Raw genomic sequence first — 21,583 nt, 5'->3', positions numbered from 1 at the left:
CATCTCTCCAACGGATGGCGCCCACATGTCTACTCCAATCAGACAAACATTCTACAGCTACGACTAATAATAACTATCATGATAACAGAATCTAAATTGACGATTTTCCGTGGTTGTTTGTCGTCCGGTGTGGTCGTCCTTCAGATCTCTGGCGGGCGGAGGTCCGGCCAGCCTGCAGCCTCCACAGCGTCCAGAGCCACTGGACATCTTGTCGGGGGATGAGAGTGACCATGTTGCCCAGCGTAACAGAAGTCTTCCTGTCAAATCACAAGCCTCGCTGAGCCAGACACATGTCAGAACTAACTATTTCCATACAGTCGTTTCCTGACTGTATGACATGGAGAACTGCAGTCCAGACACTGGTTCCTGCTGCAGGTCCACGGACAGGACCGCGACAGGCAGTATGTGAGTAGCACGTGGGTTTCACGGTGCTCTTCCACAGTTTGCTGCAGGACTCTGATGGCGAGGACTTCTGACTTCCCAGATTTCTGTGCTCTGTTTGAGGTGAATATGGAGCATTTTGCTGTAGAATTCATTACATCACATTACATTGCATTTGGCAGACGCTTTTATCCAAAGCGACTTACAATAGAGGACATAAGGACTGCAAATACGCTTGCAAATACACGATGCACAGGAAATATACAGAACAGTAAGCTTGGGTTAGTGAGTTTTTTTTTTTTTTTTTTTTTGACAAAGACATACACAAACGTACACACACACACACACACACACACACACACTGCATAGCCTTACTTGCTGCCAACCTGATCTGGGGCATCAGCGCAGTAAAAAGTCCTGAAAGAGAACAGTTTTTTCCTGTTTCTCGAAGGTTGAGAGAGATGATGCTAGTCTTGTTGCTTCTGGGAGTTTGTTCCACCACTGAGGTCGTAGAACTGAGAACAGTTTTGTCTGAGATCGCTTAGAGCGAGCAGAAGGTACTGCTAGTAGGTTTGTATTAGAGGAACGCAGCTCTCTGCCGGGATCATAAGGTCTTATCATTTGGTTCAGATATGCTGGACCTGTTCCTGAGGTGGTTTTGAAGGCCAGGGTCAGGGCCTTGCGCTTGATCCTGGCAGCTACTGGTAGCCAGTGCCACTGGATGAACAGAGGTGTAACATGAGCCCTTTTGGGTTGAGTGAAATTCATGCACAAAGGCGATGAATAAATAGCCAATAATATACCTGCAACAGACCCAGGTGCAGCAGAACTCCACAAGCGAGACGTTGGCAGAAATCTCTCCCGGATGTCTTCAGCTGGTCCTCGGGCGTCGGTGTTTGAGCTCAGCAGTGGTGTGCTACCACCATGTGGCAAAATGCTTTTACTGCCGCCGACAGAAACCACAAGGTGAGCCTGCTGAGTGATCCTTTGTGCTTCTTCATTCCTGGTCTGTTTTTTGACAAAGCTGGGAAACTAGAGGCTAATCTTGCATGTCTTAAAAGATCCATCAGGGCTTCTAAAATAAAAGAATCTATGCCATGTGCATCAACAGAGGAATTGCTTTAGGAATGAATCTGCAGCAGCTGTGAGTTTAGGCCCCTGGTCTCCAACCATTTTCCAGACCTTCATCGTCCTCTGGCCTCGCAGAAGCTCAACGCTGCTCCAGACACCAGAATGAGGATCCTTTGCAAAGTGGTGAGTTCACAGTCCTCTCAGAAGCGCTTTACGGCGGCACCTTTATGGTCCACCTCCAGGTCTGCCAGAGGAGATGTTTGTTTCTGGAAGATTCCATGGAAACACTAAAATCTTCTCTGTCAGAAAACGCAGTTGTGGTGTTAAAGCGGCTGTTCTTTTTCAACTGAAATAAGACTGCCAAAAATATTTCCTTGATTTTCGGAATTTTCTAAATATGAACATGATACATGAATATTGTGTGTTTCATCAAAAGATGCAGAAATGTTGATTTTATCCGGGTGTATCGCAGTTGGGGACATTGAAAACGGCACACAATGTGCCAAAAGTACAAGTTAGATACCTTGAAAGTCACAGAATGAGTTCACGGGACTGCTCAAAGCAAGAAGATAAAATACCCACTGCAGGGATTAATACGGTCACGTTTTGGGCCTGAACATCCCCGTTGTTCGTCACAAAGCCTAAAATCTTTGAAATTCACTGCGTCGAGCTGAATGTCATGAATTGTGATGAATTCAAAGTAAGTTCCTTGAGCTGTCTTTGAGATCGTTTCATAATCCCAGTACCTAGACACTCTGCAAAAAGTTCCATCAAGCCGTCAGAGGTGGCACCTTTAAGGCAATGTATAACTCTGTGACGGTAGCCTGCGTAGGAGCACGCTTGACGCAAGTCCACGCCCTGTAGCCGTGGAAAGACATTTGGCACCAGCTGGCCACTAGATGACGTTTTATACTCACTTACGCAGTGACTCAGATCAGAGTTCAATCCTGTGCAGAGGCTTTGTGTGCAACTCGGGTCTGATCCGCATCTCATACTCCAAAGTTACCAAAAAAAGACAAATCGATCTTGTCAAATGGAAACTGGTTACAATAGTTTCTAATCCCCAGGGGCCTGTTTGTTCAGGCCCCTTCTTTCACGTCTGCAGCTGGGATGGACTGTGAACATGGACAGTGTGAGTGTTCACCGTACAGCCTTTCCTGGAGCTCCAATGTTGCAACACCCACCAGGAGTCAATGTACTGTTTGTCGCGGCGGGGCTTCTCCGCTCATCGCTGTCGGGCTGACGTCGAGCCGTAGCGGTGGACCGGTCCGTTCGGCAATACCAAATTCCCCACGCACGTTGATCTCTAGGGGCCTGGGGGTTTTTGGACTGCATCAGCAATTTCGACCGATGCAAAATATTCAATACTCATTAGCTTAAACAGCAGAACAGCGTCTGTTTCATTTGCTGAACTGCGCCGTGCCAGTGTTTCAAAGTGGCAATACGTGGTGCCAAACACTGTGCATGGATGCAAGCATAGTAGGACAGCTCAGCTGCACAGAAATGCAAATGCCTGCTCCCTTTGACAGTTTCAGCACAAAGTCCAGGCTGAACAGATGCAGAAGTAAAAAACAAGCTTTAGGCTATGCCTACATTTTAAACCAGCTGACAAAATGAATACTTTTTAGGCAGATGATGACGTAGCCTTGAGGAAGTCCTGCATCATGAGCCACGACCGTGATACAAAAAGGATGTCCCTGCCATTTCACCCATTTATCCTTCATCTGAAATGCCGCTTAGTTTCAAGTGTTTCTCATAGGTAGCACATCAGGTATTTGGCATTCATGTAACCACAGAGTCCTACCAGTGCTGGGCTTTTAGGAGGTAAACAGATGCTCTCACGCAACACACATCTTAGCATTTGATTACACACTGATGGCGCGGCCTCACAAGCTATTAGCGATTAACTATCTCGCCAGGAGACACTTATCACTTCACACTTGTGTTTGGCACAGAATTAGATCGCCGCTGCCGTCAAAACTATTCCATAATGAGCCGAGGGATGAGGTTCCGAGCACCTCTTTGGTGTCCAAGGCTGCACACTCACACACTGAACTCCCAAATGTGCCAACTTCAGTCGCTTTGCCCTTTTCCATCCAGGTCTATGTCTCATCAGCTGAATAATAAGTAAAAATGTAGTTACAAACTGGGACTGGTGTCTCTCTCTCAGCACAGAAACCCATTAAAAACCGAACACTGTCCTTCCAGTTGCTCCTACCCGTCTCCCTGCATGTGCAGCAGTTGTCCTGCCCATCACTTCGCCATCACCTCCATTTCCTGCGCCAACATGTCACTGAAGTCTGCCTGGATGACCTCCCTCTCACCTCGAGGAATATTCTGCACCAGCCCATCGAACTCATTCCAGAAGTTCTTCTTCTCTTCTCACTCACGTCACGCCCGTGGGGCTTAGCCACTAACAGCATGGAGTGTCCATCTTCAGACTCATTTGTCTATCTGACACTCCTCCTTCCAGATAACTCCTGCTACTGTCAGTACCACGATAGTACAACTTCAAACCTGCTCCGAAGCTTCTAGCCTTACTACATTTCCGCCTGGTCTCCTGGACACACAGTATCTCCGCCTTCTTTCTCATCATCGTGCGTTTCCTGTCATTCCTGACGGCCGTCGTTGTTGACCCGGGCCTCGACCCATCCCACGTGACAGCCATCAGTTGGATTAGCCACAGGTTCTTCATGGAATGGCCTTCTTGACACGACGTATCCACAAAAGATTCCCCCTATGGGGATCATCAAGGTCTTATCACACAGGGACCGACGAGGGGAACCCAGACTTGTGCCCCTGGGGAGACGTTATCCTGGTGTCAGAAGGTGTAAGTCCTTATTTTAGCTGCTCTGCAACTGACCCAGTTTGTGCTTCCTGGGCCTGTATTTAAATATGTATTTTGAATAACTCACTAGAATTGAAATGAAAAAGGAAAAGTGGATGGAATTCAAACTCAGAGACGTTCCAACGGGCAGCGAGGAGCTGTTAAGGAGCTGTTAAATGCAGAACCTCTTTCAAACGCAGATGTAACAGTGACTGTGATCAGCGCTATTTTATATTTTATTTTACGTGCGCTCAGAGAAGGTGATGGGACCTTCTCTGCTGAGACCTCAGAGCAGGACGAGAAATCCAGGAGGTCTTTTCCGATATGGAGATCGAGGCCTCTTTCTTTCAGGGCACGTGATGATGTCGGGAAGTGGTTAAAGTGTTGGTGTGATTTTCGAACATCCTGGATGTAAATCACAAAGCCGCCTCGCAATGTTTGTGTGTTTGTGTTGGAATTTTGCCACTTCGGGTTCCCCTGTGTGGGATCACGCCTGATATGAACACATGAACCCTTCATCCGTTCCCGGAACCGATTGAGGCGAATTCTGACACCAAAGGGAAGATAAGCCACAGCTTACAGATCCTTGAGTCCTTGAATAGTATAAGAACATTCAAGGCAAAAGGCCAGTTCTGTAGACCATCCATCAGAAGGATTCTTCCAGAGTCCACCTGGGCTGTGGACCTGCCTTGGATCAGCTTCCAGGTGAAGTCTCCTTTCCTTCTGGTTAAACACCCCCAACACCTGGCAACTGCACCGCTAGGCGTCGGTAGTTGGTTGATGGTAGATGGTAAATGGTAGAAGGTAGAAGGTAGATGATAGAAGAAAGATGGTAGATGATACAAGGTAGAAGGTAGAAGGTAGATGGTAGATGATACAAGGTAGAAGGTAGATGGTAGATGGTAGAAGGTAGAAGGTAGATGATAGAAGGTGGAAAGTAGAAGGTAGATGGTTGATGACAGAAGGTGGATGGTAGATGATAGAAGGTAGACGGTAGATGATAGAAGGTAGGAGGTAGAAGGTAGATGATAGAAGGTAGATGGTAGATGATAGAAGGTAGATGGTAGATGGTAGAAGGTAGAAGGTAGATAACAGAAGGTGGAAGGTAGATGGTAGATGGTAGATAGTAAATGGTAGAAGATTCCTCCTGCTGAGCCCTTGGTGATGTCAGCCGGCCACAGCTGGCTGCAGTTGGATCCAGGGACTACTGGAGGTTCATGTTCTCAGCTGTCGTACTGGAGGTCAAGCTCTTCAGGTGAAGCGGGCTTGAAACGACAATTGTCTCCGGCCTCCAGCTGAGCTCTCCTTCGGCGGTCGCAGACGCCGTCCTCGTCTGTTGGCCGGGACGCCGACGGTGAGAGCGTCCGCGGAAAGGCACCGGCTTTCTGCTCGATCTTTGACCCGCGAGTCAAGACCTATCACGTCTGGTCGGGCCGCTGACGGTGCATCTGACCTACAATCCGCCGCATTTTCGTCGCCAACTCCCTGGTCAAAGGTTTCCATGGTAACAAGCCCTGGGCTTCTCTAATCTGTTGTTGTGCAGCCCTCACTCATCTGGAGGCAGGCTGGATTCCTTTTTGTCAGGCCCATATTCTTCTGCTCTATTTCCTCACTGAGCTCCCGCTCCCACTCTCCGTCTCTCTACACACACACACACACACACACACACACACACACACACACACACACACACACACACACACACACATGCATACACACGCACACACACGCACACATGCGTATGAATACACACACACACGCACACATGCATACACACGCACACATGCGTTTGAATACACACACACACACACACACACACACAAAGGCACACAGTCTCACTCTCCCAGCCAATATTAGCTGCCCTCTCTCTCTTTCTCGTTGTTTCTTGTCCTCTGCAGGCTTGGTGTTATGAAATAGCTTAGCAGGAGTGTTTTGTGGAGCTGAGAGCTTCAGACACGGTCCTCTCCATGGAGGGGGGCGGGATTCAGTCATGAGGAACAACTCCAGTAAAATGAAATGAAGGTGAAAGGTATGACTTGATAAGGCGGTGACTGATTGGCGTCTGGCAAATGATCGATGTTGTCGCCGAAGAATAAATTCCCAGGTGACGGAACCCCAGAGCAGGATGATGAACCCCAGAGCAGGATGATGAACCTCCCCTGGAGGAGAGTTCATGTCAGGTCTCAGCTCTTCAAACCGCAGCCCAGTCCAATCCGCAGTCTCCTGCTGAAGTTCAGGTGCAGAGACCGGACGTGCCCTGCTGGTGAGGACCTTCAGACCCGTTTCATTCATGTAAATTCAAACCTTTTACCGTCTGCTTCCTCTGAAGCCAAGATAAAACCCACCCACTTCCAGTCTGAAAATATTTCTCCCGGCTGACCGGCAGCTTCTTCATCTCACGCTGAAAATAATCACGACGACTGAATTCATTTAAAAATCTAAACCTTTTCGAACCAAAAGTAAAGATCGAAATTGATCTTTTTGATGAAGTGACAAAAGACAATTAGGAACAAAAGCTGTTTTTTTTAACCCCTGATTTTATTTATTCCTCAAGTTGAGGACTTGTTAGTCAAATGGTTTGATGGTTAAAGACTCCTTTGTTAAAGACTCTTTTGTTTGGTTGGATTTAGTGAGTTGTTTTATTGAGATGTCTGCACTTCTTACTCTTAAGTGAAATCCTTTAAACATCACATATCTACGTCACATCATATGTACATCTGTACATCACGTGTACGGATGTACAAATATATATACATACATCTCACATATACACATAAAAACATACATGTTATTTACATATTTGTATATACACACAGTTCATATGTTGACTGTCTACATGCACATTAGACATATAAACACACATTGTATGTAGGCCTACATATTCCATCTGCGTTCATAGCAGCGCACGCTTCATCTTCATGTGTGGATCTTCATCTTCCCGCCCCCCCTTTGCCTCTTGGTTTCGCCCTGACACTCCTAGCAGTCCCCCCGCCCCCCCACCCGCTTGGTTTCGTCCGGCCAGTGCTCGCCGCCAGCCCGGTGTTGTGCGCCGCTGCTGCTGAAGATGAGGAGGGTGAGGAGGATGAGGAGGGTGAGGAGGATGAGGAGGGTGAGGATGCTGCTGCTCTTCGCCTGAACGCGTCCGCTCCTGGAGGGCTGCCCCGCCATGAAGGCTCTGGCTTCTCCCGCCCGTTTTCCAGGCTTTCCGAGGATGAAGGACATCTGGGGCCTCCTGTGGATGCTGCCGGCGGTGTGCGCGGTCGAAGGTGAGTGCGCCCCGCACCTGCGGGTCCCGGTCTGTGCGTGACGGTTCCACGGGAAGCCCCGGCGCGCCTGCGCGTCTGGAGGTGAGGCGGGGATATCAGAGCGGCAGCTTCTGGTCTTCACCGCGTCCTTCAAGGCAGCGGGTCGCCCAGAACGCCGCGGCCCCGCGGGCCCTGGACCCCCGGGTCCCGGGGGGGCTCCTCACAGGCAGACCGGCTCCTCTTCCCCCGGTGACCGGTGCCGGTTCAAGGTCTGTGAAGGACCTGCAGAGGGTCCTCTCTTGTCAAGAGTAAATGACTGACCTGCTCTTTGGAGAGCGGCTTTGTCTCACGGTGACGCGCAGTAGGAGAGGGATCTCCAAGGCAGCCACTCTGTGGACGGACACGGAGGCTTCTGACCATCAACGTGCGTAACCCGACGTGTATATGTAAGAGTTCATCACCCCACACATACGCCATTTACTACTCTACACACACACACACACACACATATATATATAATGATTTAACACAGCAAAAAAGCCATTTACATGTCAACGCATATAAAAACCATCCATAATTGCCGTTCTGCTCTAAAATGTAACCGAAGAAAGGATAGCGTGCATTTTTGCATGAATGGATCCCTGTTTTAAAGAAGAGGCGACACATGGATACAGACACAGAGGTTCAAGGACATGCACACACACACACACACACACACACACACACTGAATCACTGACAGCATTCCCAAGAACAAAAAGAAAATCTCACGATGCATTCAAGTGCCTTTCACATTTGGAGGCCACAGCGCTTGTTTTATGTGTTTTCTTGCTGTTCTTGGAGCTCATTTGGACTTGCTAGCTAAAACCAGCTGTCTTCTCTGGACCGGAGGTAGCTGCTGACAGATACGGGGCTGTGTATTTGCACACAGACATCTCATATTGTGATGTCCTCACTTGTGGACAGCAGGTCTTAGAAGTATGTTATGTCCTCATGAGTGGACAACAGGTCTTAAGAGGTCAAAAATCAATGAACAAAAGGAATAACCAATAACCACTTATCACAACATGTCACGTTGTCATGACAACCCTGCAGACTTTCATTTATTGCCACTCGTTGATCAACTTAATTGGCAGCTTGATTTGCAGGAAGTGAAGGAACTAGTAGAACCTTGAGAAGAACCCAAACATTCTAGTTTTATTTTAGAAATGCGGTGGAAGGAGAAGATGGTAGACTGCATCCCAGAGGCAGAACTTTGCCTTGCAGCTTTTCAGGAGGTGACATCTCACAGGATCAGGCACGTCTCTGAGGCTGGAGGAACAACATGAGAACCGGAGGAGCCCCCTTTACTCTCTTTGCTCACTTCACTCAGCCTTTCTACTCAGTTTACCGTTTACATCGTTTTATTCTCTTGGTTTTTTTCCTCGATCCTTTCCTGCTTTCACTCCCTTTGTTCACTCCACTCTAACTCGCTCTCTTTTCTCGTCGTGATCCCACTCACGCTCCGCCTCGTCTCTCCTGCTTCCGGTTCCAACCTCCGTGATGCTCAAGTCCTGCCGGCCTTCACGTCTCATTCATAATCGGTCTTTGGTTAAGTTGAGTTGGAGAGGCTTAACTAGTAGCATGTGCTGATATCAGGACCAGTAAATGTTTGAAAACGTTTGAGAAACAAAAGCAGAAGTCCAGGTCCGAGTCCTAAACCCAGACTGCGGAGTCACTTTTTCAAGTGAAGAACTTCAGGTTTGGTTGCTACGACAAGAAGACCTGGATGACTGAATCTCCACAGTCAGACTGGAGATGAACTCCTGGAGGAGCTGCTGGTGTCAAACACAATCAGACAAACTTTGTAGAAAAGCTTGTGAACAAAAGACACATATACTACTGATGATATAATGAATAATTATGCATCCTTTGTTAATCCCTCGAGGGGAAGTCGGTTCTCTGCAATCAAGCCGTCATGGATGAACATGAGCAGGAGGCCGCAGGGGCGAGGGCTTCGGCGTGTCCATCAACAACACTTGGACACCGACCCCAAAAACTGTTTTCATTGATAACTTTATAACAATCAAAACTTTATAATTATAATAAATACATTGTATTTGTAAATGGACAAAAGCCAGTTTATGATTACTTTAAAACACCCAAATGGGGCAAAAAAGTCCTTAGCCATTAAAAATCCTACAAGGTGATTTCCTGGATTCTTTGCCCCCATTCTGTCTCTCATACTTGAAGTGCACCGATGATGAAAATTACAGGCCTCGCTCATCTTTTTAGTGGGACAACTTGCACAATTGGTGGCTGACTGAACACTTTGCCCCACTGTACATTTCACCAAAATCTGGGATTTAGTAATTCATCCTTCAGACCCCAGTGGTGCATATCTTCAGTTCCTTTCTATTTAACTAACCCATTCTGCTCCTGTACCTTTATTTAACTAAACCATTCTGCTCCTGTACCTTTATTTAACTAACCCATTCTGCTCCTGTACCTTTACTTAACTAAACCATTCTGCTCTCATACCTTTATTTAACTAACCCATTCCGTTCCCCTAGCTTTATTCAGTTCCAGGCTGCAGACTTGCTTTGCCCAAATTCCCTTGTTGCTAAATAGCCTCTTCCCTTACTGCTGCTGTTGTGTCCTCCTCTTCCTCCTCCTCCTCCTCCTCCTCCTCCACCTCCTCCTCCTCCTCATCGTCATCATCAGCCGAGGGTTATGGGCCAGGCTGTGATTCTCGTCATTTCTGTTACCATGGGGATGTGGTCCTCCGATGGACCTAAATGACTGTGGAAGCCTCAACCTGTTTTCAGCTCCGATGCCGGAGCTCGTGGTTGTTCTGCATCTTTGCTTGCCCGTTGGATCAGAATAAGTCGAGCGATCGGTCGCCTTATCAGATTTTGCTCATATTGATGTTATTAGTTCCCTGACCTAATTATAGATGCACCAAATTATTTGTGTATTTATTTTGGCCGGATTGATTGGCGAGCCATCTTGGTAGCCGTGTAGTTGGTGGAAAGATCACATTTTAAATGCATGTTCATGTCCAAATATAAATCCGTGTTTTCCCGTGATCTTCTCTGCGAGCTGCGCTGCCAGCTCGGCGTGATCCCGCATCATCTCGCCTCCGATCGGAGTCGCTTTGGTTTCAAGGAACAGACAAGGAAATCTGTGGATAAGATCCTGGAGTCCAAGTTCTAGAGCAAATAACCCACCATCTAGAAAAGACAGCAGAACGTGCTCTCACAGCCCCCACAGGATCTCCATTTTATCCAGAGAGACGGCCACCAGCAGCAGCAACACACACACACACACACACACACACACACACACACACACACACACACACACACACACACACACACACACACACACACACCGTGGCCCTTAATGCCGTCACTGGTACACACAGTTCTGAGTGCCTGCTGCTGTGGAACAGATAAAGCTATTTGGTGAAGTTAACAGGTTTGCTCCATCGATGAGATGGAGGAAAGATATGTTTATGATCTATTGTGTGGACATGTTGCAATCTCTGGAGAAGACTTGGGCTTTTACCCTTTTGAAGAAAAATTCTGTACGAACTAGTGCAGAGTCCTGATTTGAGAAATCTACTGCAGTGTCCACTAGGAGTTTCACCCCAGTGACCCCGGGAACATCACCGGGAGCCCTCGTTCCACAGATGTGACTGAAAGTGTGGCTCTGTGTGGACAAACTACTGATTCTGTGTTCATCGTTATCACGTCCTCAGAAGGTCTTTTCTCCACGATGTAAATGCTCATCATTTAGAATCTTGCATATTTCCGTTTGAGTCAGCGAGGCTCTTGGAGCAGGTAAATTGCCAAAGCTTACGGGCACAGGAGTTTATGTGAAGGTAGAGATACTGGTCAGGGAAGGCCGTCCTGTTCTGGGTGCAGCAGAAATAAGACCAGGAGACTCCAGCGTTTTGTCTCAAGTTCTTCTCTGATGGCTGTTTTTCAGCCTTGACGATGTCAGTTTGTGCACGTTGTCCTGAAGCCCTTCCTGAATCCTGGATTTAAACCCACACTGGTGACGGTTTGGTTTTGATGGAAGGAGAATGTCACAGATCTGGATCGAGTGTCCATTGTCGTGTTGACAACAGCTCTGTTGCTTTACTGCTAAACGGTGGTCCAGGATATTATTAGTATGATGTTCCACTAGTGCAGGGGTAAGGGACCTTTTTGACTGGGAGAGCCGTAAAACTCAAAGATTTCTAAATATATTTCATAAAGAGCCATATAGTATTTTTAACATATAATAAATTAAATATATTTTTCTTTTAATGCAATCTCTGGTGCTGCATGGTTTTGCTTGAAGTGCCGCTTTATATTTGATAGGGTTAGATGGAGAAAGTTGACTGGCTGTGGCGACCCCTGACGGGAAAAGCCGAAAGAAGAAGAAGAAGAAGATCGATGCAACTTTATCCTTGTGAAACCCTAATTTTGAAGCGGTAGCGTGCCAGGACCGTGGGGGGTTCAGGTTACAGTGTTAAGAACAGAAGAATCTTCCCGTGAAAAGGACGCCGTCCCGGCAGGACAGGAGAAATTTTATTTCGTACTCACTTGGGGAATATTAGACATACCGCTGATTCTTCTCCCTCCTCAAAAGCAAATTCCTCTGTCCACGCAGGCCGGAATGCACGGTCGTCATTGCCTTTTTTTCTTTTCGCCATCTTTTCTGTTACAAGGGTTGAAGCGGATAAACTAGTTGGCTATCTGATAAAATTGATTTCCTCACCTTTACGATGACCCGGAAGCCACTGGTTCCCGACCCGACCAATGGGTGACCCGTGACATTTATCTTCAAAACTAATTTCTGTTTACTTACTAAAATGACACAGTATTATGAAGAAATATCACAAGTATTTCAAAATCAGATCCAAACGAATTTTTTTCTCAACTCAAAATTGTCTGGGAGCCCCCTAACCCTAACCCTAACCCTAACCCTAACCCTAACCCACCAGAAGAGCCGTGTGTGGCTTGCCAGCCATAGGTTGCTGACCGCTGCACTCGTGCATACATTAGTCCACCAAAACATGTGTGGAAGCAGTCCAAGGACCTTTGGCTGTCCCTGCTTCACGTGCACCTCCTCTCAGGTCATTCTCTTCTCCCTGCTTGTGGTGAAAGGTCAGCCTCCCTCTGCCTGCGTCACACACCCCCCCGGACAGACTCAGCTCAAATGTTACACCGGTCTTCCCTGGCTGAGGAGTTCTTTGTAGCCGTGGCTCAGCAGCTTTTACACTTTCACTCGAGCGGGTTCTCGTTTGATGAACTGGGGTTGAAATATGGGCTGCACTCCCCCTTTTCTGTGGGTACAGACAGGCCACTCTGAAAGCCTGCAGAGGAAACCTCTTTGGTGCGGCTTCTTTCAGTTTTGTACCTGCACCCGCTCTACTTCACCTCTGTCTGGTCATGAGGAGCATGGCATTAAAACAAAGAGGTCACAGTCCCTGCAGCGGCAGGAGGAAAGACCATAACTGCAAGGCAAGAGAATCCAAAGTGGACCAATAAGTCAACATTTTTTGCAATGAGTAGGATTTCGAGCAAATGCACAGAATATCTACAATATTACACATACCATAAATCCACTTTATACAACTGAGCACATGATATGGACACAAAACGCACATCGAAAATGGAAAATGAAGTTAGAAGGTTTTGGAAGGAGGATACTTGCTGTGAAATCCAGGACGGTTCAATGACTGAAGAGCTGGACGAGCCAAGACAACTTATTTGCATTCACATACGAGATCAATACACACTCGCACAGCAAAACACTCACACAACAAGCAGTCAGACAGTTGTTGCCAACAGTCCACTCTCTATCGATTGAACATTTTTCCCTCAAAATGTTTGACATTCCAGCAACAAAGATTAAGAAAATACATCTTCTAAAACGTCTTTGTTCCTCTGTTTATGAGGATATAGAGATGGGATTCTTGCTCTCAGTGAAAACTTCAGGGCCTCAGCTGATACGATAGAGTGGCGGCAGTTGCTCTCCTCTAGTAGCCTATTGCCTGCACCATTGGCGTTGGCACCAAGGTTCCACATGCCAGTCATTCAAAGGGACACCTCAGGACGACGCTTGCCATTTTACATTAGTTAGGTCTATTTCAGAGCAGATTTGCTGTAGAACAATTTAATAAGCATGGCAGCTCCTCGCACCCTGTCTTACGAGGTGTTGAGACGTACCCGATGCACGCCAAAACTCCAGATAGCTTTAATGGAGATGTAGAGCTGTGATCTCACATAGTCCAAAATCCAGGACGTGAAGAAGAGGGCGACCCCGTAATATTCCACCTTGACTCTCATGAGCGGGAAGTCAGAGTTGTTACCAGTTGAAAACACAGGAGAAATCAAAGGTTATGATTCTCACAGCGCTCTTGCACTTCTCAAGGTGAGACAAACCTAGCAAGCAGCCCAATCTGAGCCCTGCCAGGCCAAAAGAGGGGTGGGCACACTGGAAGAACACCTCTGATATTGATGCTGAACTAGATGGAAGGCCATTGATGAACCAAACCCACAGGGCTCTCTGAAAGTGCAAAGGGATGCCTCGTGATCTTAGATGTCCCTGTCATGCCTTGGTGGGTGGTGATACTCCAATTGTCCTGAAAGAAGTGAACAAAAACTACCTCAGCTTTCAGTTAACTTTTTGACAGTTTGACACTGACTACTGTCAAACAGGACAGAGGAGACTCTAGGTGGCATCTGCTGTTCAGGTTGACGTGGTAGAGGAGGCAGATCACTCGTCTTTGGTTGGATTCCCGCCTCCCCCCAGGGTGTCGAAGTGTAGAGTGCAATACACTCCTCCCTTGGCGCTGGTGGACGGCAGCCTACTGCTCATGGTTCATCCATGTTGAGTTAATTGCAATGAAAGAATTTCCCCATGGGAATAATAAAGGATAAAGTCAAGATTCTTTGATCAATTTTTGACAAAGGACCATCTGTTAATAAGGTCAGTCATAGAATTTAGCATCTTTCGTACAAACCCAGAGTTTCTTCAAATATTTCTATTCTTTTCCACCACTAGTTCCAGAAAATGTACATCTAGATGGATAGTCAGGGATGGACTAATGTCTGACCTAAATGTTTTAAGTAATGAGTAAGAGGCAGTACATCATACAATTGGACATGACGATTTAAACGTGATTGAAATTGTACATTTACATTCTGATAAAGTGCATAATTTGTTCAATATGACCAATACTGTACCGTTGGGTGATCAAGAGGGCTGAACCTGAAGAGAGTGACCACGGTTGCCTGCGCAAGTTGATGTAACTCTGTGACATTATCGGTGTCGGGGTGCAGTAACTGCCCAAGTCAGCGGGGATTACGTTTGCATGTTAATGTGTATCTAGGGTAAGGGGAGGAGGATGGAGGCTCATGGAGGCAGAGGGATAGAGGACAGCATGAATCATCTGTGTTCTTTGCCATTAAGGCACAGGACAGCAGAGGAAGGGAAGGGAGGAAATAAGCCACAGGGTTTTGCTTGTGGAACATAAATCCCAAAAAAAGCCACCTTCAAGGGCAAAGTGCTGGCAGAAGAAACACATTAGAAATGATTAATAAACATGTATGTATGTATACATAATTTTCTTCGTCATTAATCCCTGTGGGGAAATTGGTTCTCTGCAATGAACCCATCATGGATGCAACATGAGCAGGAGGCTGCCATTGACCAGCGCCAAGGGAGCAGTAAGGGCTTCAGTGTCTTGCTCAACAACACTAGGAGAAGCCAGGAATGGAACCAGGGATGTTCGGTTCCAAAGACGATCGCTCTTCACCACGCTGCCCCCAATACATGTATAGATAAATCTATACATATATCTATGTATAGAGGCATGTATGTATACATATAGATATGTAGACATGTCCTAGACTCACATTCAAGTGTTTAAATCAAGTCTTTTACCCTGACTCCTCAGCAAATGCTGAAAAGGCTGCCAGATCAATTTTTAAGGGAGTTGTTCTTAAACAAACATGATCGTGACAAGGACAGGGGGTTCGTGGGGGTTTTCATGCTCCCCTCGTGGGCCCATAGTGTCAGTTTCTTACAACTTTGCTTATTTTTGATAAAACTGTCGCTACTTTATCTTTATTCATCATCAACTCAAATCGTCACATCTCTAAATCGAGTGATTTGATAAAGACATGGGAGTTAGACGTTTTACTCTTGACTTCTAACAGCTTTGTTTTTGCTTTTATGGGTCTCCACAGCCAATCACCTGCCACCATCTAACTCTGTTCTCTGCATCCTCTCCTCTCACACCAACTAACTTCATGTCCTTTCTCCCATCATCCATAAACCTCTTCTCTGGTTTTCCTCTAGATCTCCTGCCTGGAAGCTCTAACCTTAGCGTCTTCTACCCAGAGCTTCACCATCTCTGTCCATATCCAAACTATCTCAGTCTGACTTTATCCCCAGAGTATCTTTCTTGTGCTGTGCTTGTAATGGACCCATTCCCGGTCCTGTCCATCCACCTTACTCCCAAAGAGGGACCTCCACATCTCCATCTCTGCTATCTCCAGCTCTGCTCCTGTCTTCTTCTCAGTGTCTCCAAACCAGACACCATGCCTGCTCCCACCTCTGTCTTCTACACCTTTCCTTGTATTATGGCAGATGCTCTTTTATCACCCCTAATACTTTTCTTCCCCCATCCCAACCTATGTTCACATGTTTCTCGTTTCTCTACATCTTCTCCACCCTCTCCTTTGCTCTGGACTGGTGATCTTTAGTGCTTAAAATCCTTCACCTTCTTGATCTCCACCCCCTGTAGCCTTGCCGTTCCACATGCTTTCCTCTCATTCCCACACGTATTCTTTTGTGCTGCAACCTTCATCCTAACCTTAATTTCTTTCCTTTCTAGAGCATACTTCCACCTCTGTAGACGTCCCTCCCCCTACCCCCTGCTCTCACTGCAGATCACAATGTCATCTGCAAACATCTTTGCCCATGGAGGTTCCTGTCTAGCCTCATCTGTCAGCCTGTCCATCACCACTGCAAACAAGAAGGGGCTCGCCACCTCCACCTCGAACTCTTCTCTCACCCCCATGTCACATTCACCACTGTCTCACAGCGAGCATACATGTCCTGCCCCAATCTAACATACTGCTCTGTCACTCCAGACTTACTCATATAACTATAGTTCCTCTCTTGGCACAACCTGTCGTATGTTTTTTTTTCTAGATCTAAAAAAGCACACTGCAGCTCCTCTGACCGTCTCTATACATCTCTATCAACATTATCAAATACTGCATCAATGGTATTCTTTAAAGGCAAATACTACATCTGTAGTATTCTTTAAAGGCAAATACTACGTCTAGTATTCTTTAAATTCTACATCTGCAGTACTCGTTTTTGGCATGAAACCATTCTGCTGCTCACAAATGCTGACTCCTGATCGCAGTCTAGTTTCTGCTACTCTTTCCCGTAGCTTCATTGTGAGGCTCATCAGCTTTATTCCTCTATAGTTGCCAGGACTCCACATGCCTCCCACTGAACTCATGAAATATCTACAGCATATTTCCCTGACAAGAATCAAATTTCAATTGCAATACTGAGAAATACCTGTTTGGCTTATTTGAGGGCACCGTCATCTCCTTAAATCCCTTTAAATCCTCTGTTAAATATGAAAACGGGTCATCTATTTACAATGGACTGAGCTACAGAAAAATTAAAATCCAAAGACCTGGTATTATTGGATGTTTTTGATAGAATCTACGATAACTCTGAGGCAGACACATCTGTTTGTAGATGGTCACTGCTTAACAGGATTCTGTGACTAATTATGATTGGGATCTGGTTATCTGATTATTCTGTGTTTTTATAGCACGTGTTTTTAGGGACGCTTATTGTCCGTATAGTTGACATGTAATGCGATTACCATGGAATAGAATGACTGGTAAATGTGAGCAGTGGTAGGGAAAGTGGAATTTACTTGAAGGAAGCTGAAGGAACTACGAGTTTAGGGACCGCTGCCTGACACTGATATGGTCCATCATTTCTTTGTCAATGCAGACTTTTTGACATGTCAATGCAGACGGTTCTGGAAAATCAATTACACGATTATTAGAATATTTCCAGTTAAGAGAAGATAATATAGAGAACAGGGCCATATGGAGGAGGTTGATTTGCTGTTTTGACTCCCGAAGGGAGTAGCCAAGAGGAAAAGAAGATTTTAATCATTTCTACCTTCCACCATCCAGAAGGTGATCTGTGACGTCACCTTAAACGCTTACTGACACAAGCATTGTGAAAAAAGTTCCATTTCCATGAAATTGGAGACCTATCTGGATTTTCAATAGAAATGCACCTTTTGTCTCTTTCATGCCACAGTGTTTGTCAGCCGGCACAAAGAGAGCTTCAGAACCCTTCTGTCCTTCTGTGACATCCCTCGGTGTGAGTCAGTACTCTGATCCAATCGATGGCCAGTCTTCTGACCAGCGCAGGCTGAAAGCAGGCCGTCAGGTTCTTCCCTAAGTGACGTTTGCTGCCACAAACTCAACTCTTAGTCCCCATAATTGGTCCCCAATTGGTCCCCATAATGATGATCACTCTGGAATCCCTCATTCGAGATCACCCCAGTTTGTCTTACTTTTTGGTTCGCAAGTCTTACCTTCACAGCTCAAAGCAGACCCCTTTCTTATAAACTTTGTTGCAAGCCTGGGAAGTGAGACGTTTTTTAAACAAAGTGAGAAACGCCAGCTGATATCACGAGACAACTGAATAAAGAGAGACCCTACAGTCACTAATTCTTCAGGAAGCTTTTTGTCCAGACCTGACTGGAAGTTTTCCCATCACAGCCAAGTGGAGGCGCGACTACTTCATTGGATCTTCAGTGTAACATATGGGCGCTGTCTCCTCACAGAGTAATGCTAATGGAGGCTTTGGGGAATCTTGTCATTCAATGTCCATGTTTATGATTCCAGCTGTTCTTGAAACATGAAAGCACAGCGCGTTCCCTGCCTCAGGAAACCACCATGTCTGCGCTAATCAGTTTGCTTTTCTACTGTATTTACCTCCGAACAGCAGTCGATATCCTCAGCTGCCTCTGCCAGGCCCGTTCGTCATCAGTGGGCATTTTTTAAAAGGCTGGAAATATGCGTCTCGGTCGAGATTCAGGCGGCACCGCGCATTCTATTAGGGAATCCGTGAGGGGAGGACAATTCCAAGCCTCTCTACCTCAGTCACAACACTTTGTGCCGTAGGTGGGAGGCTGCATTACTTTCCCCAAAGGTAACAGGCTCAAGTCCTCCGAATGAATATATTATGATCGTGAGTTGTGCTTCAGTGAACCCGCTGAAGTACAACTTGTAGACCAGAAACCACCGAAGCACATCCCTTTCCCCTGCAGATCTCGATGACGGCCGACAGTTTGGTGGGGCAAAGCACCGCTTTATGTTTTTTTCTTTTTTGGAGGCGTTTGTGGAAGTAATGACATGATGTATAGAGAAAGCAGGCGGTGCTAGTCCTTCTCTCACCCTTCTGACGGAGGCGAGTGGGACACGTTTCACCACTCTTGCTTATGTCTAGGTTAAGATAACGGTGCAGGAGATGCACGGGGTAGATCTTTTCTCATTCGGGACTTGCATTTACCAGATGTCTCTGTCTCTGACAGACTGTGACACCCGTGGCTGCACTGCAGAACTGGAAAAAGGCAACAGTCATCTCACTTTGAGGGGAAACATTTTCTTTTAGGAGAGGATGAGTTGATCATTTCCTCGTCACAACAGGGAAACGCATGCAAATTCACATCGTTCAAAGGAAAACGGCATCATATTTAATATCGTTCAATGTGCTATGCTTCCTTCGACAAGATGCCGACTGCCGTGAGACAGTTGTGAGAGTATCCTTTGAGACCTTGGTGGCTTTCAGGTTGTGCCTTCAGCCAGGATCCATCTGGAATCCCACATAAAATCCGTTATGAGCAGCAACCCGACAGTGTGATTTTTAGCAAACCTGAACCTGATGCCGACATGGCCTTGCGTGTTTTGTCTTGAATCTCAAATCTTTATTGACCGAACAGAACGAAAAAAGGAAAAAAAAAGAGGAACATGTGAAGGGGTTGGATTGTCACTGAAGAACGATGTATGTGATTGATTCCACGAGCTGATGAGTCTCTAAACAAGTATAGCCAGCCTGCAGTGGTGAATGCTGATGTTCATAGTTTCAGAATGTTAGAACGTCGCTCTTGGTTGATCCAAACTTTGCTTTGGCATCAACCCTGCAACCTCGCATGGACCAAGGTCGCAAAACAGCTCAGAGAACCTATGTATCTCTTTCTGTTTTGTTTTTTTTTACACCAGGCGCAAAAGCCATTTGGCCTCTCCTGAAAACCGCCTGTGTGAGATGTTCCGATATTCTGGCGAAGGCACACCTTCTTCTTCGCTCAAAGATGTCCGAGCTGATTTTAAGAGAGAAGCTTTCCTTTTCTTTTGGCTTGGAGGTGCAAAAGCCTTCCAAGTGATTTGGGCGGCTTGTTTGGACATACAGTAGGTGTTGACCATGGAGGCTCTAACCAGCATGTGAAAAGGGTGGTCGTCTCCATCCTGACCAGCGCCTACTTCTTGCTGCACACATTTGTGTAATGAGATTGAAGTGCTTTTAATTTGTCTCCACAGTTCATTTCCTGGTTTCTGAAAATCCCGATTTGTGTCTAATACGGCCGCACTTGGCTTATGTGGTTGCACCTTCTCATCCTGGCACAGAAAGCAGTGACCAGGCCGGCAGGCCAAGCCTTGCTCTTTGGGTTATCCTTGGTTTCTAACGTCTGTTTTCGTGTCAAATTCCTGTAAACAGGAAGGTTAGGCTGCACGGTTGTGACCGTGTTTACAGAAGTATTTTAGCTGCATAATGAGATGAACACAGAGAAGATAGGACACATCCGATAATTCTCTGGTCCGAGAACCTCGAGGGTTTGATTTAAGCAGATTTGGAAAATAACTTTGCTTGGTATATTAATGTCGGGAATAAAATCGTTTTAACGAGAAAAGAGACAAGCTATGTTAAATGCCGAGCGGTTCGGCCGAAATTAACATCTGTCAGGTCTGTTTTATGTTTTTGTCTCTGAGAACAAAGACAAGGTTTGGTCTTCTGGAGGCATGGACGCGGGGTTCTCCACGGGTTCTTTGAAGAACTCTTATCAAACAGTACAGCCAAAAAATCACTGCGCCATTTTACATCATTATTCTTTGTAATCATTTTCACAGACCGGCGGTCGAGTTAAATAAGGCTAAAGGTCCGAGACAGTTGCACAAGCATATTTAAAATTCGATAATGACATTCAATAATGCATCACGGAATCCGGCGACAACTCATCGTGACCTGATTAAATGGACACTCGCCCACTTTGTCTGGTGAATCATGTCGTCAGAGATCCACCGTGTGGACGGGGTGTGATGGCTGAAATCTGCTTTGCAGTTAAAGTAGCACACGTTTAATTTTCAGCGGAAGAAGTGACTGCTTTGAATACCATGAAGAGAGTTTTGTTGGTACGGGTCTAATCCAACGTCGTGTACAGCGTCGCATCGCCGGCAAGGATTATGTATGTTACCCTCTCCTCCTCTTTGCCCTACTTTCTATTAAATCCTGCAGAGAAAGGACACACACACACACACATGCACGCACGCATGCACACTCACACACACACACACATTCATGAAGTATTCAATAAAAAAAGGAAGTACAAGTTTTTCAGAAATATAAATTGCACCCATACATATTAAATCCAAATACAATCATGCAGCCCTCTCCAAATCTCAAACCTTGAGACCTGCAACATTTATCAAATCCATTTTATCAGCGACTCTTTCTAGTCAAGTGCTTTTCGGCTGCAAGCTCTGCAGGACGTTGTGCCCGAGAAGCTGCCATGACTGAGGTCTTGTCAAAAAGAGAATCGCATCGCAGCCACGCCCAGAGCCATCAGCCCACCGTGCCCCCATTTCGCTGTGCCGCAGATACCAGCCCATCTGTGTTATCTTCATCAAGGCAGCAATCATGAGAGCATGGGGCTGCTGTGGGTCCCACCTTGTCATTATGTCTATAGCGTAT

The 21,583-nt window shown here is 46.3% G+C and overlaps 1 protein-coding gene across 2 annotated transcripts in view; it reads left to right on the top strand.

The window, feature by feature from the left end:
- The first annotated feature begins 7,287 nt into the window (after positions 1-7,287).
- LOC147226750 (ephrin type-B receptor 2-like) overlaps positions 7,288-21,583 on the top strand; it is a 35,117-nt gene continuing 20,821 nt past the window's right edge. For both annotated transcript variants that reach the window (XM_086159289.1, XM_086159288.1), the window contains exon 1: positions 7,288-7,545. In XM_086159289.1, coding sequence (XP_086015415.1) covers positions 7,446-7,545 — 100 coding nt within the window. In that variant the 5' untranslated portion in view covers positions 7,288-7,445. The remainder of the gene's footprint in view (positions 7,546-21,583) is intronic.

The sequence above is a fragment of the Fistularia commersonii genome, chromosome 14 (genome assembly GCF_037954325.1).
Source record: "Fistularia commersonii isolate RoL2024-O1a breed Wild chromosome 14, RoL_Fcom_v1.0, whole genome shotgun sequence".
Classification (NCBI taxonomy): Eukaryota; Metazoa; Chordata; class Actinopteri; order Syngnathiformes; family Fistulariidae; genus Fistularia; species Fistularia commersonii.
Note: the sequence above shows the minus strand (reverse complement) of the source record. Positions and strands in the feature narration are given on the sequence as shown.